The 23376-nt window shown below is 42.9% G+C and overlaps 1 protein-coding gene across 4 annotated transcripts in view; it reads left to right on the top strand.

The window, feature by feature from the left end:
- Positions 1 to 8021, top strand: part of TMEM150B (transmembrane protein 150B) — a 64463-nt gene extending 56442 nt beyond the window's left edge. For all 4 annotated transcript variants that reach the window (XM_073571115.1, XM_073571117.1, XM_073571113.1 and 1 more), the window contains 2 exons: positions 789 to 966; positions 7803 to 8021. In XM_073571115.1, the coding sequence (XP_073427216.1) occupies positions 789 to 966; positions 7803 to 7999 (375 nt within the window). In that variant the 3' untranslated portion in view covers positions 8000 to 8021. The remainder of the gene's footprint in view (positions 1 to 788; positions 967 to 7802) is intronic.
- The last annotated feature ends 15355 nt before the right edge of the window (positions 8022 to 23376 follow it).

Raw genomic sequence — 23376 nt, 5'->3', positions numbered from 1 at the left:
TCAGTGTTTGTTCATTGTAATTTACATAAGTATTGATCAGTGACGTAACTACAAAGTTATGCGAACTTTCAAATGGGGGGCCCCCATGCCAAAATACATGCACATCGCCGCTCCGTGCAGCTCGTGCACACGCGGCTCCGCTCCGTGCAGCTCGTGCACACGCGGCTCCGCTCCGTGCAGCTCGTGCACACGCAGCTCCCCTCCGCGCAGCTCGTGCACACGTGGCTCCGCTCCGTGCACACGCGGCTCCGCTCTGCATACCCCATACACACACATCTTCGCTCTGTACACCTTGTATACACAGCTCTGCTACATCCACCCTGTAAACCCCTCCTGACCCCACACAGAAACTTTACCTAATCCAGCATCATGACAACCAGCACAGCAGAGTCCTGCAGACAACAGGCTCTTGATCATGTGACCCCTGACTCCTCCCCTCCTGTGACCTCATCACAGGTCCTGTGCACACATCCACAGAACACCTAGGACTTCATTGCAGGCTGCGAGGATGGGGTGCATGGGGGGGCGTGGCGGCTCAGTGCGGGACACGGGGAGGGGGTAAAAAATGTGACTATCCTGCGAGAATCGGCACGGTTGGGAGATATCATGGTCTGACCTGCCGGGCCCCTGACTCCCCGTGCGCTGGGTCGCAGTGGCGACTGCTGCGAGCGTGGTAGTTACGCCCCTGGTATTGATCGTATGTAAACCCTCGTCACAATGGATTTAACAGAGCTTTAAAATTAAATAATAATTATTATTATTATTATTATTATTATTATTTTCCACAGCAATCCAGTCAGCTGGAAACTCACCTCATCGGAGCCTTTTTGGCATTTGTCATTGGTATTGTTTACTTCTGGGTACAAACGTATCTAACCTACAGAGTGAAGCCAAGACATGGCGGGAAGTGGATAGGACCTCTGCGATTTATCCTTACTCTTTTGGCAACAGTATCGATTATTCTGAGTATCCTTTCTAAGGCAGTAGACCATGAAATGCACATACAGCATAACACAAAAATGAGTACACCCCTCTCATTTTTGTTAATATTTTACTATTATTGATGAGCAAGTTTACTCGTTATTAGAGATTTCCTGAGCATGCTCGGGAGATTTAGTTTGTCGCTGTAGCTGCATGATTTGCAGCTGCTAGACAACCTGAATACATGTGGGGATTTCCTAACAAGCAGGCAATCACCACATGCATTCAGGCTGCCTAGCAGCTGCAAATCATGCAGCGTCGGAAACTAAATCTCAGAGATCACCCGAGCATGCTTGAGAAATCTTGAGTAAAGAGTATACTCGCTCATCACTATTTATTATATCTTTTCATGGGACATCACTGAAGCTCTGATACAATGTACAGTAGTCAGGGTACGGCTTGTATAGCAGTGTACATTTGGTGTATCCTTTAAATAACTCAACACACAGCCATTATTGTCTAAACCGCTGGCAAAAAGTGAGTACACCCCTAAGGGAAAAAGGCCAAATTATGAAAATTAGCTATTTTTCCTCCCTGGTGTCATGTGACTCATTAGTGTTACAAGGTCTCAGGTGTGTCTGGGGTGCATGTGTGTTAAATTTGATAACATCGCTCCCACACTCTCTCATACAGGTCACGTGAAATTCAGCATGGCTCCTCAAGGCAACGAGGATCTGAAAAAAAGAATTGTTTTACATAAAGATGGCCTAGGCTATAAGAAAATTGCCAACACCCTGACACTGAGCTGCAGCACGGAGGCCAAGACCATACAGAGGTTTAACAAGACGGGTTCCATGCAGAACAGGCCTTGCAATGTTTGACCAAAGAAGTTGAGTGTATGTTGTCAGCGTCATATACAGAGGTTGTCTTTACACAATAGATGTATGAGTGCTGCCAGCATTGCTGCAGAGGTTACAGGGGTGGGGGGTGAGCATGTCAGTGTTCAGACCATACATTGCTGCAAAGGTTACAGAAGTGGGTGGGTCCGCCTGTCAGTCCTCAGACCATACGACACACATTGCATAAAATTGGTCTGCATGGCTGTCGTCCCAGAAGGATGCCTCTCCTAAAGATGATGCACCAGAAAGCCCTCAAACACTTTGCTGAAGACAAGCAGGCTAAGAACATGGCTTACTGGAGCCATGTCCTGTGGTCCGAAGAGACCAAGATAAACCTATTTGATTCAAATGGAGTCAAGCCTGTGAGCCAGCAGCCAGATGAGGAGCACAAAGGCAAGTGTGTTGCCTACAGTTAAGCATGGTGGTAGAAGTGTCATGGTTTGGGGCTTCATAAGTGCTGCTGACTGTGGGAACCATGAATGCCAACATGTACTGTGACATACTGAAGCGGAGCTTGATCCCCTCACTTCTGAAACGGCACTGCAGGTCAATATTCCACAATAACAACCCCAAACAAATTTCCAAGACGACCACTGCTTTGCTAAAGAAACTGAGGGTAAAGGTGCTGAACTGGCCAAGCATGTCTCCAGACCTAAACCCTATTGAGCATCTGTGGGGCATCATCAAAAGAAAGGTGGAGGAGCACAAGGTCTTCAACATCCACCTGCTCTAGAATATCATCATGGAGGAGGGAAGAGAATTCCAGTGGCCACCGGTGAAGCTCTAGTGACCTCCATGCCCAAGAGAGTTAAGGCAGTGCTTGAAAATAATGGTGACCACACAAACTATTCACACTTTCAGCACAAGTTTGCCATTTTCACTTAGGGGTGTACTCATTTTTGTGCCAGCATTGTAGACATTACTGGCTGTGTGTTGAGATATTGAGAGAGCACCAAATATACACTGTTACAAGTTGTACACTGACTACTGTACAATTGTATCAGTGTAAGGCTGGTTTCAGGCTAGCGCATTTTACATGCAGCGCATGGTGCCGCTAAGCCCCACCCCCTGCCCACCCCGTCTGGTCATTTCCTCCTACTATCGCACACGGCTGCATGCGATCTGCGCACCCTATCTTTAGCATAGGGTGCGCTGGCCGTGTGCTAGTAGGATTTTTGCGTGCGCTGTGCACTTTTGAAGGTGCGCCGGTGTGCGCTGAATGCACCATGTTGCATTTTGGTGCGCTCGGCGCACCTTCAAAAGTGCGCAGCGCACGCAAAAATCCTACTAGCACACGGCTAGCGCACCCTATGCTAAAGATAGGGTGCGCAGTTCGCGTGCAGCAGTGTGCGATAGTAGGAGGAAATGACCGGGCGGGCAGGGGGCGGGGCTTAGCGGCGCCGTACGCTGCATATAAAATGCGCTAATCTGAAACCAGCCTAAGCTCTTCAGTGTTGTCCCATGAAAAGATATAATATTTACAAAAATGTGAGGAGTGTTCTCACTTTTGTCATATATTGTATATAGCTCCATGAAAAATTAAATATCTTTGTACTGTGTTATCCAGTAAATAGAAAAAGATTTTGAAAAGTTGGTAATAAATTGAAAGCTTTCGAGACTACTCAGGGCTCTGTCAGGCTATTTTGTATTTTTCTGACAGAGCCCTGAGTAGTCTCGAAAGCTTTCAATTTATTACCAACTTTTCAGTTACCCATTAAAAGGTATCAACCACTGAGGACTCTCAAATCTTACTATTTCTCATATATAGTCCCATAATTAAAGGAGTCCTCATAGTAGACCATTTAAGCAATTGGTCTTCTACACATGGCTCTTTAGAGAGCTCTACTGTAAACCATACCAAAGTTTGTCTTTTTCTCCCTTCTTGAGTGGTTTATTTCTAATTTTTTTTACTTTTACAGATAAGATTTTTGTCTCTACTTTTCTAGCCATTTAAAGGAACAATCCAGGAGAGATAATACAGTATATTGGGCAGGGTTTGATGGATTTGCACGTTACAGGGTGTCCCCTAATGCTATCCAAAGAAAAAAAAAAAAATGAGTGGCTTTTCTTGGCACTGTTGACTCCGTACAGACGATTTTATGTTTAGTTTTATAAAAAAAATGATTTAATACTTACATAAAATAAAAAAAAAGCTTAAAAGAGAAAATATCATAAATTATATTATAGGTGGCTAAAAAAAAATAAAATTTTTAACTCAACCAAAGTTATCTTTGGGTATGATGCATATGGGGAAATAGTGCTGAACAGCTCAATGGACAGGTCAGGGTTATTTTCCAGAACTTCGCCCCCCAGATGGAGGCACGTCGCCGAAACGCATGTCGGGTTTTGTGCCACACCAGCTAGATGTAAACAGTTAGTTATTTATTTTGTTATATGACTCCATCCATCCTTATGCTTGTGTAGGTATATTGATGGTTGTATACTCTCACTGGCCTTTTATACTGCACCTATCCTATTTACATATATGTCTGTGGAGTGTATCTTGTCTTTATAAAGAGTGCACGCGATATTCTGCTTCTACTCCACCATTCATGCAGTTCTTTCACCTTCCTTTAATCTACTGATCTTATTTCCACAAACAGTGGTGCCTACAGAGCACCATAGCTGTTAAATTGCTGCTTATTAAAAGATTACAACTTTCAGAGCCCTCCTGACATGTTTCGCCAGGCACACAGTGTTTTCAAGGGTTTTTGCACATTGCTTGAAAAAGCTTTGTTTACAGCGAAACATGATGGGAGGACTCTGGAATTTATCTTCTATTAAGCAGCAATGAGTGGAGCAATCGATTAACAACGATGGAGTTCTGCAGAATCTATTAGCTGTTGAATTAATGAGATCAAACAGTAGACTAGAGAATGGTAAAATCACCACGTGCAAGTAGACTAGAAGCAGAATATTGCTGGCACTATCTACAGCTCTGGCAAAACTTAAGAGACCACCACATCAAAACCATGTCATGGGCAGCCCAATCTCCAGACCTGAACCCCATTGAAAACCTCTGGAATGTAATCTAGAGAATGATGGATAGTCACAAGCCATCAGACAAAGAGGAACTGCTTACATTTTTGCACCAGAAGCAGTGTGAAAGACTGATGGAAAGCAAAGCTGTGATTAAAAATCATGGTTATTCCACAAAATATTGATTTCTGAACTCTTCCTGAGATAAAACATTAGTATTGTTGTTTCTAAATGATTATGAACTTGATTTCCTTGCATTATTTGAGGTCTGAAAGCACTGGGGTTTTTTTTTGTTTTTTATTTTGACTATTTTCCTTTTGTCAGAAAAAAAATACAAAATTTATTGCCTGGAAATTCGGAGACATGTTGTCAGAAGTTTATAGAATAAAAGAACAATTTACATTTTAGGCTAGTTTCACACTAGCGTTCATTCGACACAGCGCCACTAAGCCCCGCCCCCTGCCGGCTCCCTGCCCGCCCCATCCGGTCATCGCCGCCTACTATCGCACATGGACGCTTGCGATCTGCGCACCCTATCTTTAGCATAGGGTGCGCAGATCGTGCATTGGCCGTGCGCTAGTAGGATTTTGGCATGCGCTGCGCACTTTTAAAGGTGTGCCCGTGCACGCCAAATGCAGCATGTTGCATTTTGGCGCGCACGGCGCACCTTCAAAAGTGCGCAGCGCACGCCAAAATCCCACTAGCGCACGGCCAGCGCATGATCTGCGCACCCTATGCTAAAGATAGGGTGCGCAGATCGCAAGCGTCCATGTGCGATAGTAGGCGGCGATGACCGGAAGGGGCGGGCAGGGAGCCGGCAGGGGGCGGGGCTTAGCGGCGCCGTGCGCTGCGTCGAATAAACGCTAGTGTGAAACTAGCCTTACTCCAAAATATACCTATAAAGAGAAAAATAAGACAAACTGAACATTTGGAAGTGGTCTCTAAGTTTTTGCCAGAGAAATTACCGTAGATGTTTAGTTGCCTAAAGGCAAATAGTAATTAGTTTATACCTGATGAAGACTCTGGCTCAGAGTCAAAAATGCGTTTGTTTTGGCACTAATTGTAAATCTTTGGATTTTACTTTCCATGTTTTAAGCTTTTTGTTGTGTAACTAATAAATCAGTTATCTTAATAAACAAAACAACAAATCATTTGTACTCGGCAGCCCATAGGAAATGCTCCATTATTTTTTTATATTTCAATGCAGTTTCCATTACGGACCCTTGTTAGAAACCAGGATGAGGGGCAGGGTGCAGTGGACATTACTGGCAATTTTGCTAAGCGTATGTGGCAAGCTGAGCATATAAAGGCTTTATTTACTTTACATTTAATGTGACCCACAGGTATTTCACAAGGGAATGCCTCATTTATTTTTGTTGTATTTTATACACCGTAACCCCTCATGTTAAGCAGAGGACAGTTTGTCACAAAATTGACCACAAAACAGCTGTGCTACAGTGACACACAAACATACACAGCTCTGCTATATCAACTCACAAATACTTACAGCTCTGCTACAGCAAAACACAAATCCACACTATATAGTGTGTGTGTGTGTGTGTGTGTGTGTGTGTGTGTGTGTGTGTGTGTGTGTGTATATATATATATATACTCTCACAATGTGCTGTATACATACATACATACACACACACACACACACACTAAACTGTAGACACACTACTGTGTATACACTATGTTATACATACAGTATATACTGTATACATACACACTATATATAGTATACACTATACAAGTATAATGTACACAGACACACAATACAAAGATTGAGTCAACTTCTTCCCTTTTTATCTGGTTTCAGATATAATTTTCATATTCCACATCAGTTACTTGCCACAGATGAGTTTGAACGAGTGTCACATGCTTGAAACAAAGTTGCTTACCCACCATTTTGGAAAGGTGCCAACAATTTTTGTCTAGCCTATTTTGGGGGGTTTTGCATGAAAATTTTTTTTTTTTTTTTTTTTAGCAATGGGGTATGTGAACTTTTGATCAGGGTCATTTGGGTTTCTTCTGGCGACTCGACCATGCAGCCCATTTTTCTTCAAGTGTCTCCTTATTGTGCACCTTGAAACAGCCACACCGCTAGTTTTCAGAGAGTCCAGTATTTCAGCTGATGTTATTTGGGGGTTTTTCCTTTGCATCCCGAACAATTTTCCTGGCATTTGTCACAGCTGAGGATGTTACCTTTTAGTAGCCATTCAAACCATTTGTGTCAGTTTCTGTGCATGTTATCAGGCCAAAATCTCCAGGGTATGTGAACTTTTGATCAGGGTCATTTGGAGGTTTTGGGTTATCCTTATGATTTAAAAAGAGAAATCACAGTAGTTTGACAATTAAATGGCGTCACCCAACCACTAACCATGATTGGAGAAAACGTTTTGGTGTTATCATTCATATTCTCTGAAAAAAGGTCAAAAAAGTAAAAATTCTGCTGGGGTATGTAAACATTTGAGCACAACTGTATATATTGTTCTGTATACATACACAAACACACTGTATACACATTCTATGCGTTATACAACCACTATATACTGCACACCTACCCACACACTATATACTGTATGTCACAAATACTATATACTGTACATATGTGGTAACACACACATTGCCTGTGTCTTGATCCTCTTGTCCACTGCAGTCCTGTGATCGGAAAATGTCACATAACCTAAAGGTCTTGGAAGGACCTGCATTGTTCACATAGCCTGAATGGTGGAGGAGTGAGCTGTCCACTCCCCGCTTCACCATTACATTCAGCCTTGTCCTGAGGTCACAGATGCAGCTGATAATTGGGTACATACCCCGACCTCCCTGGACAGCTCCCTTGGATCACAAACAGAGCCGTATAGGGGAATGGATGATATGTTACATCAAACAGAATGGATAGTTGTATTTATAATCTGAGATAGGCAGGCAGATGTAGCAGAACTTGGTGTGCACATACTGTATGTAGTGTCTAGTATTGTCCTTGACCAATTTTACTAGTGATCATATTTTTTAGCAAACAAATGAAATCTGCAGCTGCGATCTGTGAATGGATCTTAGCCATCATTTTATTCTTGCTATTTGGACTCTTCTGCGTTGACTTCTGGTATCTAGAAGGACATTTCTTCCATGTCAAGAAAAGGAGAGAGGTTATTCCCAACGAAATTCAACTTTCCACCGTCTCCCTGAATCTATAGATGCCAGAATTAAGGAGTCCTATACAGGGTTGGGTCAAAGACTGTTGTGCCTTCTACTGTGAGTCTTGTATGGAGAACTCTGGGAATTTTTATTTATTATTTTAGCAGAAATGTGGACTTTTATACCATCCAGTATTGTACGACTTATGAATGAAGTATGATGCAAAGCTGCAAAATATTGAAAACTCAGGTATTGCGGTTTAATATATCTTTGTCATAGACATTTCAGTAAAACATTGCACTAAAGTACGATAAGCTTTATGCTGAGCAAAAAAAAGGCATTAATGGAAATGAGCTTCACCAAAAACACAGAAGATTACAAATTTAGGATTTTATCATACTTTTTTTTTCACAATTCTTGTTATTTTTGTTTTTACAATTAGTTCAATTAGCTAGTGGTTTATTTTATTGGCCTTGGACAACTTTGCATTGGTTTGGTTTTAATCAAAACTTTAACTGTCTTGCTTCTTCGGCTTACATGCATTATAATACATTGATAGCTGCTCAATGCAGTTTAATTTTAAAGGGATATGTCCAGGACTTTAACAATGATGGCCTAGTTTTAAGATAGGTCATCAATGTCCGATCAGCTGTTTTTCTGTGTTGGCGGTGGCCAGAACAACTCAGTGTACTGAGCTGTTCTCTGCAGCTGCATAACTGTTTAGTGGCTGTGGTACTGCACATCTGTCCCCTATTCAATAGGGGGTAGATGACCATTACCCGGCCACGGACACTATTCCATCGACGAAGCTGTGATGTGCAGCTCCATAACTGAGCAGTTCCGGCCACTGACAGTGTCACACCCCCACTGATCAGACATTGATGACCTACCATAAGGATAAGCCATCTGTGTTAATATCTTGGATAACCCTTTTTAATCCTGAAACCAAAACTCCCTGCCAGTTCAGTCAAATCAGAATGTAGCTTACATTCATGTTCAGGAGAAGGTTAGTTGGACTGAAGACTAAGCCAACAGGTAGCCCAGGTGCTGGGGATTGAGATTGAACAGCATTAAGCCGCTTGCAAAGTATTGTAACATATGGAAGCTGTTGAAACAAAGAGGTCAATTTTTTTATGAAAATGAATTGCATAAATAATTTTTTCACTTAAAATATGCAATGAAATAAAAGATGCAAAGGTGTCCCAAGTTCTATATGTAATCTGTGCATGATTAGTGTTTCAGCCTGTATTATATATAGTCCGGGGCTGTATTGATAGTTCTGGGTGCAGTCAATAACCCTGTTGACAAGTATTCTGCTTTCTTTGCCAATCCCATATAAAATGAATGGAGAGGTGGTCGATCATAAATACTGCTAATACATTCAGATCAGGGACAAAAGTGTTCAGTTCTGGCTACTTGTGGGATTCTTAGCCGTCGATCCCCACTAATCTAGAACTTATCACCTACGTTGTGAATAGGTGATGGCTTCTTGTTATCAGCGGAATACTGGTACAGTCGTTTTAGCAGATAATCATACAGTTAAGACATTTCAGGGCACTTTTAACCTGCAGAATTTTGAATGCAACTCTTGAGCATAATACTTACTGTATGTATTAAGATTATTACTTAGTAAGAAGTGCAGTGTATTGTCAAAGCTATGCCTTTTATACACTGGTATTTTTTTGTCAGTATTTTGCTAGATTTTATATGTCAAAACAGTGAAAAGATAGTGTGTTTTTTTTTTTTTTTTTTTTTTTTTTTTCTCTGTAGGTTTAATTCTTAATTTTCACCCAGAAATACTGATGAAACGCGAACCAAAACTGACACGAGAATAAGGCCTTACTCACTGAGGTCTTTTTATGTAGATACATTTTATCTAATTAAAATAATTTTCAAAGTTGAACTTCTGGTTTAATCATGTAACTTCTCAGATGAGTAACTATCCCGTGCTCTCTTTATTTTACTAGTATTATTGAAGTCACGTAATGTCCAAAACCTTTTTAAGTTAAGAATTTTTTTATCTCTTACAGAATATAACTTTCTTATGTAAATCTGCTTTTTTTTATCCTAGATCACAATGAGCTACATGTTAAAGTTGATTTATTTCTGCCACTATTAGGGCAGAGACACACTGCCGTATTTCTCGTGCGAGAATCGCATTGTAAAACTCGCACTGGCTGTCGGCTCTCCTGACCTGAGCTTGACAGCTGCATAGTAATCCATCACGCTGTCATGCTCAAGTCAGGAGAGGTGTCGGGCCAGTCCGTGCAGTGTGATGCGATTATCACACGAGAAATACGGCAGTGTGACTCCAGCCTTACTTTTTCATTATTAGACTGGATTCATGTGTTACAGGTTTGTTCAGAACTTTTTTGCCACTGAAAATCCACAAATATTCATATGAATAGGGTTTTTTTTTTTTTGTCCTAAAGCACATGCTTTGTTTTTAATTTTTCTTTTTTTTTTCTTTTGTGCTATTTGCTAACTTCTATTGCACCAAATTCACCAAAAGTGTGCTTTTTTCTGTCTTTAACTATCTTTGCAAGTTTTTGCGTAAAAAGTCACCTCTTTTTCAAAAGATTCAACTTTTGAGGGTCAGGCATAAAATCTCTCACTGGGGGGGACTTTAGTAGAGTTGCACCAGATTTTGCTACTTTTTAAAAAGTCGCAATTGATGAATTAGCCCAAAACAGTCTGGTTTAATCATGTAACTTCTCAGACCAGAGAGAGAGAGGACCTCACTGACTATAAGAGCTTACACACTGGAGAGAGCGAGATAGGACCCTGCTGACCATAGCGAGAAAGAGGAACAGTGGCATAACTAGAGTCTGATGGGCCTAGGTGCAAGATTTGGACTGGAGCCCCACCCATTCTGATTTTTATCTGACATTCACTTCAGGCACTGTGTGCGTGGCCCATGTGTTTGTCTTCAATTGGTTTCTGGTTTTTGCAAGATTAAGGAGGTTTCCACCACTCCTTTGTGGGCCATGCACATAAAAGCCGTCTTCCATAGCGTGTCCATATCGGACATTACCTTTCTGAATCCTGCTCATATAGGTACTATACACATGGTGAGGTTTTTAAATACATCAGTTAGGGACTGCTCTGATATGGGGTCATTGCCAGGACTTCAGATTTGCCAAATATTTTTTGGAAGTAGGTCCATTGCTTTTTAACATTAAAATAGTGTTCTCTGTTGTGCGAATATCTGTACATCAATGGAATTGGACTGACCTATTACTGTATAAGGCAGGTGTAAAGAGCTGTAACAATCCTTTAAAGGAAATCGGTCACCAGGTGTTTGCTACCTAGACAAAGAGCAGCATGATGTAAGGGCAGTGAAACCTGATTCCATCATTGTGTCACTTAGGCTACTTTCACACTAGTGTTTCCTGGAGCTGCGGAGGGATGCGCACGGCTGCCGTGAAGCTCCGCCCACAGCCGCACCTCCTCTGGTCAGCTCCGCCTATGGGCGCATGACGCTGCATGCGACCTGTGTACCCTTTTTTTAGCATTGGGTACACAGGCTGTACGCAGGTATGCGTTTGCCAGCGCATGCGTCCTTTTGACGGTGCGCCATGCGCACCAAAATGCAACACTGTGTGTTTGGCGCAGGACGGCACACCGTCAAAAGGACGCACGAGCCAGCAAACGCATACCTGCGCACGGCCTGTGTACTCAATGCTAAAGATAGGGTATGCAGGTCGCATGCAGCGTCATGCGCCCATAGGCGGAGCTGACTGGAGGAGGTGCGTCTGTGGGCGGAGCTTCATGGCGGCCATGCACATCCCTCTGCAGCTCCAGGAAATGCTAGTGTGACCGTAGCTTTACTTGGCTTTCTGTAGTTTTTATAAAACCAATGTTTTTTTCATCAGAAATTATCACTAGAGAACTACTAAACCTGCTGCCAGGTAGTCCTCCATATTTGAGATCTTTATAAGGTCATGCTCGCCTATAATTGGTGGCTTTCTCCCTATGTACAGTGTACACATAAAGCTGCCAATCAGTGGTGGGGGTGGAGTTATACAGAGCTCAGCATTAATGGAACTTAGTAGCATTAAAGGGGCATTCAATTAATTTAATTGATGATGCTTGTGTTGTTGCATTGCGTTTACACATTGTGTCAGTGTTGGTTTATTTTTTTTGCTGTTGCTGCTGAGAGAAACTCTCATTCTTCTGCGATTTCCCAAAAGCTAAGCAAAACAGTGCCGCTCTCTTGCAATTGTGGCAAAAAATGCATTCTGTGAATTCAGCCTTATATATCCTTGATGAGGTCATTTTAAGTAAAAAGGTTATTTCTCTAGTCACCTTCCACAACAGCCAAATCGGAGGATGTCTCCCCGCCCTAGTGGGGGCAGGAAATGCACAAGAGGTTAAATGACCCTCCCCTTCCTGCTACCTCCAGTGTTTTTCCTGTCCCCTATGGGGCATGAAGAGGTCCGGATAGTGCTGCCATGGCCGGTGACCTGAGGCACTACGACTGTTACCTGGAGCCGGGCGGCCGACGGTCGGGGGCTCTGCTCTCCTCTGCATAATGGCTGCTCCCGTCTCTGCTTTGGCTGGACTCGGGACCCCTGCCCGCCTCTCCTGTGCCTCTCTGCAGGGTAAAGCGGTGCGGTGATGTGTGGCCGGGGTCCTCTGTGAGCTCCCCGACGTCGTCCTCCCCATGCGGCAGGCCCAGGCGCGCACTGGAAGTGACGGTGGGCCCGGCGCTGTACTTCCGGTTTACCTCCCTCCTGCGTTCCTGGCTGGACGCTCATGCGGCCTGTATTACTGGGCCGCCGACAGCGTCTCGGGCCCCAATCAGCGCTGGAGCTCCACCGACCCCCAGCGCTCCATCGTTACCGGCCGCTAAGAAATGAGGCCGGACTGGGGCCAGGTGGGCAGAGCCAGCATCCCCAAACGGGGTGGGGGACTGGACGGCCGATGAACAGCTGAAGAACCAGCTGCAAGGAGGGGTGATTGGAATGACCCCCACCTGTGGACCGGGGGAGGAGGAGCAGAGACACGCTGGATGGACCTCGGCTATGTAAACCCTGGTCTGGGTGCATCCAGGTAAGGCCATTTTCTGTACAGGTGACTGTGACAGACTGACCATGGACGGCGATAAGCCCTCACTGCCTGCTTCTGCGGAGCCCAGCATTCACCCTCCTACTGTAAGTAACAGGGTGGGTCCCCCTTTATTCTGTCCGGGTTGTCTGAGGTGACTTAGTATGCCTTCTCTCTCTGTTTTAGGGAGAAAAGGCCTCTGACCCTAAAAAGAAACCGAGCCGCAAGTGTATGTGTGTGGTACCAAATTTCCCTCGGCATATAGGAAAAAGCTCTGTCAGCCCTGCACGGATGATGTAATACGTGCAGAGCAGCCCTCCCTACTGGACAGTATAAAAACTCTCCTCAAACAAGAAGTACAAACTTCTATGATGACTATTTCCCAAACCCCGACACCACAGCCCCCTCCTACTAGGAAAAGGAAAGCGGCTCCTGTGTAATCTGACTCTGGCAAAATTGATACCTCTAACTCAGAGGATGCGTGGGAAAATGAGAGTTCCACTTCCGCCCCCAAATCCGATAACAAAAAATACTACTTCTCGTCTGAAGATATGGGAGAGTTAGTTAATATGGTGAGGGGCACTATGGGATTGGAAGAGGCGGAAGTGGAATACTCTATACAGGATGAGATGTTTGGGGGACTGAAGCCCAAAGACCAAAAGGGGTTTCCCATTCACGAAAATATCCGAAATCTGGTTATGCAGGAATGGGCCCTCCCCAAGAAGGGACTTGGTGTCCCCTCAGAACTGAGGAATCGGTTTCCCTTGGATGGAGATTGCTCCCTATGGAAAGTCCCTAAAGTGGACGTGCAGGTGTCCAGGGTAACTAAGAGAACAGCTCTTCCATTAGAGGATTCATCTCAGCTCAAGGATCCCATGGATCGGAAAACGGAGAGCTTGCTTAGGAAATCCTGGGACGCCTCCACAACCCTGCTTAAGGCCAATATAGCCTCTACGTGTGTAGCCAGGTCCCTATTCCGCTGGCTGCGTACGTTGGAGGACCACCTCACTCAGGGGACCTCCAGGGAAGAAATCCTTGACTCTCTTCCCCTATTACAGAAAGCGACAGGGTTCCTAGCTGATGCTTCTGCTGAATCCATACGAGAAGCAGCAAAGTCTGCGGTCCTTTCCAACTCAGCCAGAAGAACACTGTGCCTGAAATCTTGGGGAGGAGACTTTATGTCAAAAACAAAAACCCTGTGAGATTCCCTTCCAGGGAAATTATGTATTTGGCCCAGCTCTGGATGACATCCTGGAGAAAGCCACGGATAAGAAGTCGCTTCCGGAACAAAAGAAACCTAGGAAATTATTTTTTCGCCCCCCCCCCCCCCCGTGACCAGCCCTCCCAGAGAGATTTCAAAGGGAAGGGCAAAATGGGCCAGTGGAGTTATCTGAAAGGAGGTAAGGGCAGAAATATTCTTGCCCCCCAAAAACAACAAAATGCTACGGATAAACAATGACAGTCCTCCGACTCTCGAATTTCATAGATCAATGGCAATCCATAACCTCAAACCAATGGGTTCTTCGCACCATTCGCGATGTACTGAGACTGGAATTGGAGAGTCCTCCCCCTCAATGCCTGAGAGTAACCTCCCTACAGGCGCACCTCCAAAAATCCTTGCTGTCAGACATAAAAACACTCCACAACAGGAGATAGGCAGAGGCAACTACTCTCGCCTCTTCGTAATTGTAAAACCCTCAGGGAAGCACAGGGTTATAATAAATTAAAACCCTTGAACCAAGTGGTAAAGTACAGAGGATTCAAGATGGAGTCAGTCAAGTCAGCAATCCCCCTCATAGGACAAAATTGGGTGATGGCCACAATAGACCTGAGGGATGCTTACTATCATGTCCCGATTCATCCAGACCACAGGAGATTTCTCAGGTTTGCGGTTTCCCAGGGTTCCCAGGTCAACCACTACCAGTTCAGTTTCCTGCCGTTTGGGGTGTCATCAGCCCCTCGAGTGTTTACCAAGATAATGGCAGAGGCAATGATCTTCATTCGCCAGCAGGGGATTTGCATTGTCCCATACCTAGACGACCTTCTAATAATGGCTCGATCCATATCTCGCCTGAACCAGGACATAGAGAAATCCCTGGAGATTTTACAGTCCTTGGGTTGGATCCCCAACCTGGAGAAATCAGACCTTCCCTCTGCAAGGAAGAAGTTCTTAGGGATACTCCTGGACTCAGAAAAGTGAACATCTTTCTTACCCAGGGAACGACAACTCGACCTTGTTCAGAGAATCTCCAGGTTCAGAGACCAGAGGGCACCAACCCTGAGAGACTCAATGTCCATCGTAGGTTCGTTTACAGCGTGCATCCAAGCTGTTTCCTGGGCTCAAGCCCATACGCGGATCCTTCAGTCCTATGTACTCCAGTGTTCGAAGAAATATCGGAATACACTGACCAAGAGAACCCTCTTCCTGGTCATGTGAAGGCATCTCTCCTACGGTGGCTGGACTACCAGAACCTCCAGCGGGGCGTCAGCTGGGATCAGCTCCCCCTGAAAATTGTCACCACAGACACCATTCAGAGAGACTGGGGTGCTATAGTGGAGAAATCACACTTCCAGGGGATATGGCCCCCAGACATCAGAGCCAGCTCCTCAAATGTGAGAGAACTGAAAGCTGTAGAGAAAGCATTGAAAGCAGCGTCAACCCTTGTCCAAAACCATCATGTACGTATCTGCTCAGACAATGTGACTACAGTGTCCTACATCTGACACCAAGGAGGCACGAAATTCTTCAACCTAAAATTGGTGGCTGTAAGAATTTTTTTCTTGGGCAGAGAAACATCTGTTGTCCATATCAACAGTACATCTAAGGGCATCGGACAATGCGGAGGCGGACTTCCTCAGCAGGAAGGACGTTCATCCCAGGGAATGGAGCCTAGACCAAACAGTATTTTTGTCTCTGGTGTCAAGGTGGGGAAATCCCAATGTGGACCTTTTTGTCAGCGGTCAAAACGCGAAGGTAGAAACATTTTTTTTCCCTCAGTCCCACCGACTGAGCGTGGGGAGTAGATACCTTCCCCCATCCGTGGCAGTTGGGTCTGGCTTACGCCTTCCCTCCGATTCCCATAATGGCGAGATCACTGCAGAAGATACGGGCAGAGCAGGTCACTGCAATCCTAGTGGCTCCCTTGTGGCCAGGGAGAAGCTGGTATGGAGCCATACGGAACAGGGCTCGGGAAGGCCCAATACTTCTGCCCCAGAGGGCCAATCTCCTTCACCAGGGCCCTCTACTGCACCCAGACCGGCACAAAATGAACCTTGCGGCCTGGATACTGAAGCCGGAATTCTAAAGGCTAAAGGCCTGTCCGAGAAAGTGATTCAAACTCTACAGAAGAGTAGGAAACCAGTGACTGACGCCATTTACAGGAAGGTTTGGAAGAAGTTCTCATCTTGGTGTTCCCCCAAATGCTCCAGACCCCTTCCATCCTAATATCGCACAGATCTTAGAGTTTCTTCAAGACGGCCTAGATCTTGGGCTCACACCTAGTACACTAAAGGTTCAGGTGTCAGCCCTTAGTTCATTTTACGATCAAGATCTGGCAAGCCATCGATGGATCAAGCGATTCATAACCTCAGCAACTAGAATCCGTCCCAGACTCCTTAGTCAGGTTCCCCCTGGGACTTGAACTTAGTTCTCAAGGGCTTGACCAGGGAACCGTTTGAAACACTGTCTTCCACAACTCTGAAAAACTTAACACTAAAAACCTGTGTTTTTGGTAGCAATTACTACCACAAGGCCCATAGGAGAATTACAGGCCCTTTCAATACAGGAGCCATACTTGACCATCACTGAGGATAGCATCATCCTGAGGTTAGATCCCTCCTTTTATGCCTAAGGTAGTCTCGAACTTTTATAGGTTCCAGGACATTGTATTGCCTTCCTTTTGTCCAAACTCCTCCAACACGAAAGAAGTCTTTCACACCCTCGATGTTCATAAAGTAGTTCTCTTCTACCTCCAGCAGACAGAGAGTTGGAGGATTGACCAGAATTTATTCTTTCAAATTTCCGGTCGGCAAAAAGGCGGCAAAAAATACAATTGCGAATTGGATCAAGCAGGCTATCAGCCTCACCTACTCGTCACAGAACGTTCCTCCTCCTACATCTCTGAAAGCCCATTCTACTCATTCAGTATTAACTTCGTGGGTAGAAAGAGGGAATGCAACTTCTGAGCAGATATGCAGAGCCGCCACCTAGTCGTCTGTCCATACATTCACCAGACATTATAGACTAAATTTCAACAAGGATTTAACTTTTGGCAGGCGTGTTCTACAGGCTGTTGTCCCTCCCTAAGAAATTAGTTGTTGGTATTCCTCCGATATAGCTGTTGTGGAAGGTCACTAGAGAAAATAGAATTGGTCTTACCGGTAATTCGGTTTCTAGGAACCTTCCACGACGCACTAATTTCCCTCCCTATCTGATACTCTACTGGATGATTCCTGCACTTTGGTGGTAACTATATATGCTAGTGTGTACAGAAAAAACACTGGAGGTAGCAGGAAGGGGAGGGTTATTTAACCTCTTGTGCATTTCCTGTCCCCCATTAGGGCAGGGAGACATCCTCCGATATGGCTGTCGTGGAAAGTGCCTAGAAACCAAATTACCGGTAAGACTAATTCTATTTTATTGTAGGGCTCATTTTGTTTTTCTTGCCATCTGCAAGATTTGTAAAAGTATTTTCTAAAATCCAAGTTGAAAGACCTTAACATGCGGTACATCAATATACGGCTCATTCCTCTGTGCGGCGGGACTCATCAATATAAAGTAGACATTGACATTTTTTTCATAACCAGATGCTAAACGTTCTGTGTAAAGAATGGTATCCTTGCGCCAATAATGCTTTCTTGAAGATCAGCCTTGCTGAAGTTTCTTCCCTTTTGCAATCTTTATCTTCCTACTATACTTATAGTTGTGAACATATTGAAACATATGATATGTTGAAGTACTGAAGCCGATCAAAAATGCCATGTGCATGGAAAAATGAGTGGATGTGGCAAGGAGCAGTATACATCCATTCTTTTATATTTCCAATTTATTTTGAGTCCACATCTGTATATAGAATGGTCAAATTTGTAAAAATGTATACTGATTTGGGATTGATGGAGTATTTTTAGTATTTTAGAAATTAAATATCTAAGATCTAACTCAGAAATGATACAAAAGATATTGGAAACGTCTAGACTTTTTCTAAAAAGTGTTGAAGTATTAATCCTTTATACCTGATCACTTCTCAAGTTCTTCTTAAATTTGCAAATCACTCTGAAAATGTGAAGTCTTAAAGAGGTTTTCCACTCCTTTAGCATTGACTACCTATCCTTTGGATAGGTCATCCATGTCTGATGGGCTGGGGTCTGACACCTGGCGCTTCAGCTGTTACTGGTATCGGCAGTGGTGGCCACTGGTCAGAAGTACTCGCTTGTGGAGCTGGCAGTCTTCTGAGAGTAGCCAAGACTTGATACTATACATTTGCCTCATATTCAAATCAATAGTGGCCACTGCTGGGTACTAGACATTATCAGAAGACAGCCAGCTCTGCAAGTGAGTTGTAGTGGTCCAACACCCCGCCAGCCAACTGGAAACACTAACTTGTGGAGCTGGCAATCTTCTGGCTGCCGCAGGGTATTAGGCACTATTGATTTAAATAGGAGGTGGATGTATAGTATCAAGTCTCGGCTTCTATCAGAAGACGGTCAGCTCCGCAAGTGAGTGTTTCCAGTTGGTGGGTGGATGGTTGCCGGACCATGACCAATCAAACATTGATGACCTAACCTATTCTAAAGTAGTGGACAACCTCATTAAAGTGGTAAGGGCACCTGTGTTCATCAGCTGCATGTGGGACCTTTACCAAGTGCCCATTGCTTCCTACAACCTCACTCTGCATTTCTATTGAGCCTTTTTTTACATGAACCATCAGTCTAAAAAGTAACTACATTTTATTTATACAGATTTGAAAATCCATTACTAAAAATGTCTACCTTGGTTGTGGCAGGCTTCCAAAATATCTTACAAGCAGCCGAGGAAATAACATTTCTCTATGGTTAATTTGTTAGTTTTTTGCCTTTTTTCATAATGCATATGAATAATATAAAACTGCAACTAAAGCTGGCAATATATATAGACAAATGTTACCCAAAACTATTGATTTTGCCAAGATCTCTGAAAGATAATTGCCTTGATTTATCATTGCTGTTAATCCACTTTCCTGAAGTAATGTTCTCCTTTTAAGTAGTTTTAGTATTTGGATGTTTTTCAACACTTTTTAGCTTGTATTTCTTTTTTTAAGTCTTTTTTTTTCACATTTTTTTGACAACTTTGTCGATTTTATAGACTGCGTCATCAAGGTCCACTTTTAACAAATGTTGCATTTTTTGGCTTCTCTCACCCCAGTCCTTTCCTGGATTAAGGTTTCTGTAGGAGTTTTTAATTTGGTGCAATTTTGCTACTTTCAAAAGGATTTTCGACTTGGTTGCTAAGAGCTTACAAAAACTAATCAAAGTCAAAAATAAAAATATAGAACATTTTTTTGATTATGCACCAAATTCGTTATCTGCAACATCAGTGAAAAAAGACGCATAGAAAAAAATGACTTCAATAAATCGCAAATAATGAATCGAGCCCAATGTGTATAGGAGATCCCAATTGTTCCCTCACGTGAAATATGACCATGTTTCACTATAATTGATCCTTTGCTACCATGGGCGAAACATCTGCTGGAGACTTTTCTCATTTAGCCGCTTGCACAATTACATTTTTGTTAAGATTTTTTTTTTCATCAGAACTTCTTGATATACCGTTATTAGGACTTCTACTTAAGGAAGTAACATATAAAGCAGATGATGATTTTTCCTTCTCCCAGTTCCAGCATATATTTCATTGATTAACAAGAAAGTACCAGGAAACCATTTTTGTTCATATTTTTACCATTTTGTAATTGTTTTTTTAGAGCATTTTTTAACTTAAAGATAAAGCGAAAAACCGAAAAGAAAAATACAGAAACAATCAAGTGAAATCCAAAGGGGTGGAGGCTGTAAAACAGAAATGAGAATTAACATAACAGTAAAGTGTAAAAGAACAAAGGCGGAAGAAGGAAAGGTATGTTGAGGAAGAAGATTTACATGGTCTTAGAACTTAGAAAACACATTCTGAATATTCAACCGAGATTCCTTGTCTGGGGCGGACAGTCCAGGGGTGGAAGACCGAAAAGAAGATTAATGGAACATTTACATACATTAGATCTGGAATAATGTGCACGCCAGCATGCGTTGTGGTCCTCGCCAATAATGAATTCTCTGCCTAGGCAGCATTAACCTCGAAAGCTCAAACCATTGGAGGTTAATACATCACAATGTCCAGTTTGGCATACATTTCTACATAGGACACTGATAAAACATTGTTCTACATTCCCGCCCAATCCCCAAACTTTATATAAATTAGGACTAAAAGAGCTAAATGGTGGAAATGTGAGCGAGGAAAGTGAGCAAGAGTTACATTAAGTGCATTATTTTCATTATGTCAAGTCCCATGAACTAAGGAGAATATTTAATGAACAAGGAAAACTATGTAAAAAAAAATAACTTTGGTATTCGGCTATTTTTCCCTCTTGCAAGCACATCATTCTGATTCGGAACGCGACACCTCTACAGATGAGTTGCAATTTAGAAGACTATGGATCTAAATTAATATTAAATAATGTAAGAGTAGGCATTTGAAGTCTTTACTGAGTACGTATAATTAGTTGTTTGCCAGAATAAAGGTGAATGTTGAGTGTATGGAGAAGACAACATATGTGCCGCTTTGTCTTCATGTTTTGAATGATGCTGGTTTGTCCTACCATCTCCATGTCCTACCAGATATGTTGCAACCTTGGGTTCTCCAGGCTTTCAAAATCGATGGCTATAAATTCTTGGAAACCAGATTCATTGCATATCTCAGATTGGAAGTTAAGGGCCAAAATATTTCTCATGATGAAGAAGCAATAAAGTTCCCCAACAGAAGAACCATTGGTTAGGTAGATCTGTTCTAGACAAGGCACCTTTGACACTTAAATCTTGATATGTGGACTGTTACCCAAATGGCCTTGGCATTGACTACATTTCTGAAGACGGTAGCTACATAGACAGTAGCTTTCTCTAGAGAATGTGGATTCCTAACTATGAAAAAGGCATGAGATCTGGTTATTAAGTAAAACACTAGTTGATAATCCAAAATAACTAAGCAAAGAGGAGTATGTATTCACTAAAAAAACTGGTGGAATTGCCCAACGAAAAATTCACCACGATTTTCTTCATTTGGATTTCTGACATGAAGTAAGTGAAAGTGCCTCTATAATCCCCAATTTATACCATTATTTCAATGACAAATATAAAATGTCAGAAGATATGTGAGAAGATAGTCTGTCTCCTGATTGAGTACAAGTATTTGGACTCCACACTTTTCCAGGCAGCGTACAACTTCAAACTGTGATTTGGAAATGTTTCCATGGGAGTTGGAAGTCTCCCACTCTCCGCACTGGCACTGTAACATGCATGCCCATGCAGTTCCGTTTTAGTAAAATGTAAAAATCCAATGAGAAAACTGTGGCAGAAACTTTTCCGCAACGGATCTGCACTCAGACCCATTTGGTGCAGCTAATCCACAAGTGGTATTCTGTTGGATTATCTATGAAAGAGATGCCACAATTAGTGACCCATCACTTTTTTAGTTTTGTTGAATGTGAATTTCATATCGTCATGTAAACATCTGCAAGTAACACAGATTTCACATTAAAATTGATCAGAAGTGGATTTCAGAGTAGAATACACAAGGAAATGTAAGTGAAAATATCATTTGAGCATATCCTACTGGTCTCCAGCTGAGAGGATCAAAGGACACGACCTCTGGTGCGAGCTATTTCCCCATTGCTCCAGCATACAGCGTAGGTCACAGCATATAAACTCCCACTGATGACATCCTGTCACATAATATGTTATGGCATATCTTAAAGGGGTTGTCTAACCATGAAAAGTTTTTGAAAACTGCTTAGAATGGTATAAAATAACAGAATAAATCACACTTACCTTAAAGGGAACTTGCCATGTCCACAATTCTATTAACCTACAGCTATAGGGTTAACCTGCAGCATTACAAAGCTGTCCGACCATCTTTCTGCAAGCATCAAATTTTAACTTTATTTTTCCTGTGATCCACCGGCTTTCGGTCATACAGGCTTGCCCGGAAAGGCTACGGTCTCCAATCAATACTTAGCAAAAGGTGTCTGTAAGCAAGCCCAGACACTTTGATTGACAGTCTATTCTGCACAGATGAGCTGCAGAGCCCGCTGTCAATCAAAGTGCCAGAGCATGCTTATAGCATTGTGAGCGGTCACTGTAGCTATTTCGGGGACGCCTCTATGACTGAAAGCCGGCGGGAGGAATAAAGTTCATTTTTTCCAAGTATCCACGCTTTTACTAAGGACCGCTTTGTAACACTATTAACCTCCAGAATAACCCTATATCTGCAGGATAATAGCATTTGGGTGCATAAAATGTTCTCTTTGACGATTGGCAACTGTTCTGTTTCTGGTCCACTAAAAACTTCTGCACTTCCTGTCTCAATGAAGAGGTCTCTGCATTGACATGTAACTGCTGCAATCAATCACTGTCAGCAGCAGTGACTCCTCAAAGTGGTTCAATGGCCGTGTCAAGACGTCATTTCTACATTCTGAAACTATAGAGACCAGCGAGGGACCGGGAAACATCGGAGCCAGAGCTGTAGTAAGGTATGTCTTTTTTTGTTATTTTCGAACATTTTAGAAGAATTCATGGCTGAACAACACCTTTAATGTAATTAAAAAGTATTCTTAATTGCTAAGAATATTTAATTTTTTTTTCACATGTTTGTGTCTGAACACTACAATTTTGGGGGGGAAATGCAAACATGGCCTATGACTGATACCGTCGGCATCGTACTGGAGGAAGCTTACAATTTATGTTACTATTACTGAGCAGCTCATCTTCAGAATAGATGGGTCCAGCTGCCCGGAAGTGTTTAGCTGGATTTGTAAAATTTATGGCGTGAGAAGTCCATTTTAAACTGTGTAGATTGGGTCTTATTAATGGCATTTGCCTTCTGCAGAAATTATCTTACCATTTAACTTAAAGTACATCTCATAAATCTTTGACTTGTACTCTCCAACCGTCTTCAGATTTTCAAGTTTTCCATCCCGTGAGCTTAAATGTGTTTTTAACACTGATTAGAAAAAAAAATCCCAGTGTTTCTGTATTTCTGCTCTATTTCTTTCCTACAAGAGGTGCAGTTGGCTTCAATAATAAGTCGCGTTTGAAGATTTTTTTTTTTTCCACATTAATGACTTTATAGAAAATTCTGATTTTGGGG

The sequence above is a fragment of the Dendrobates tinctorius genome, unplaced genomic scaffold (assembly GCF_039654945.1).
Source record: "Dendrobates tinctorius isolate UK_male_01 unplaced genomic scaffold, ASM3965494v1 ptg000028l, whole genome shotgun sequence".
Classification (NCBI taxonomy): Eukaryota; Metazoa; Chordata; class Amphibia; order Anura; family Dendrobatidae; genus Dendrobates; species Dendrobates tinctorius.
The sequence above is the reverse complement of the archived record's forward strand: the minus strand, read 5'-3'. Positions and strand labels throughout refer to the sequence as shown.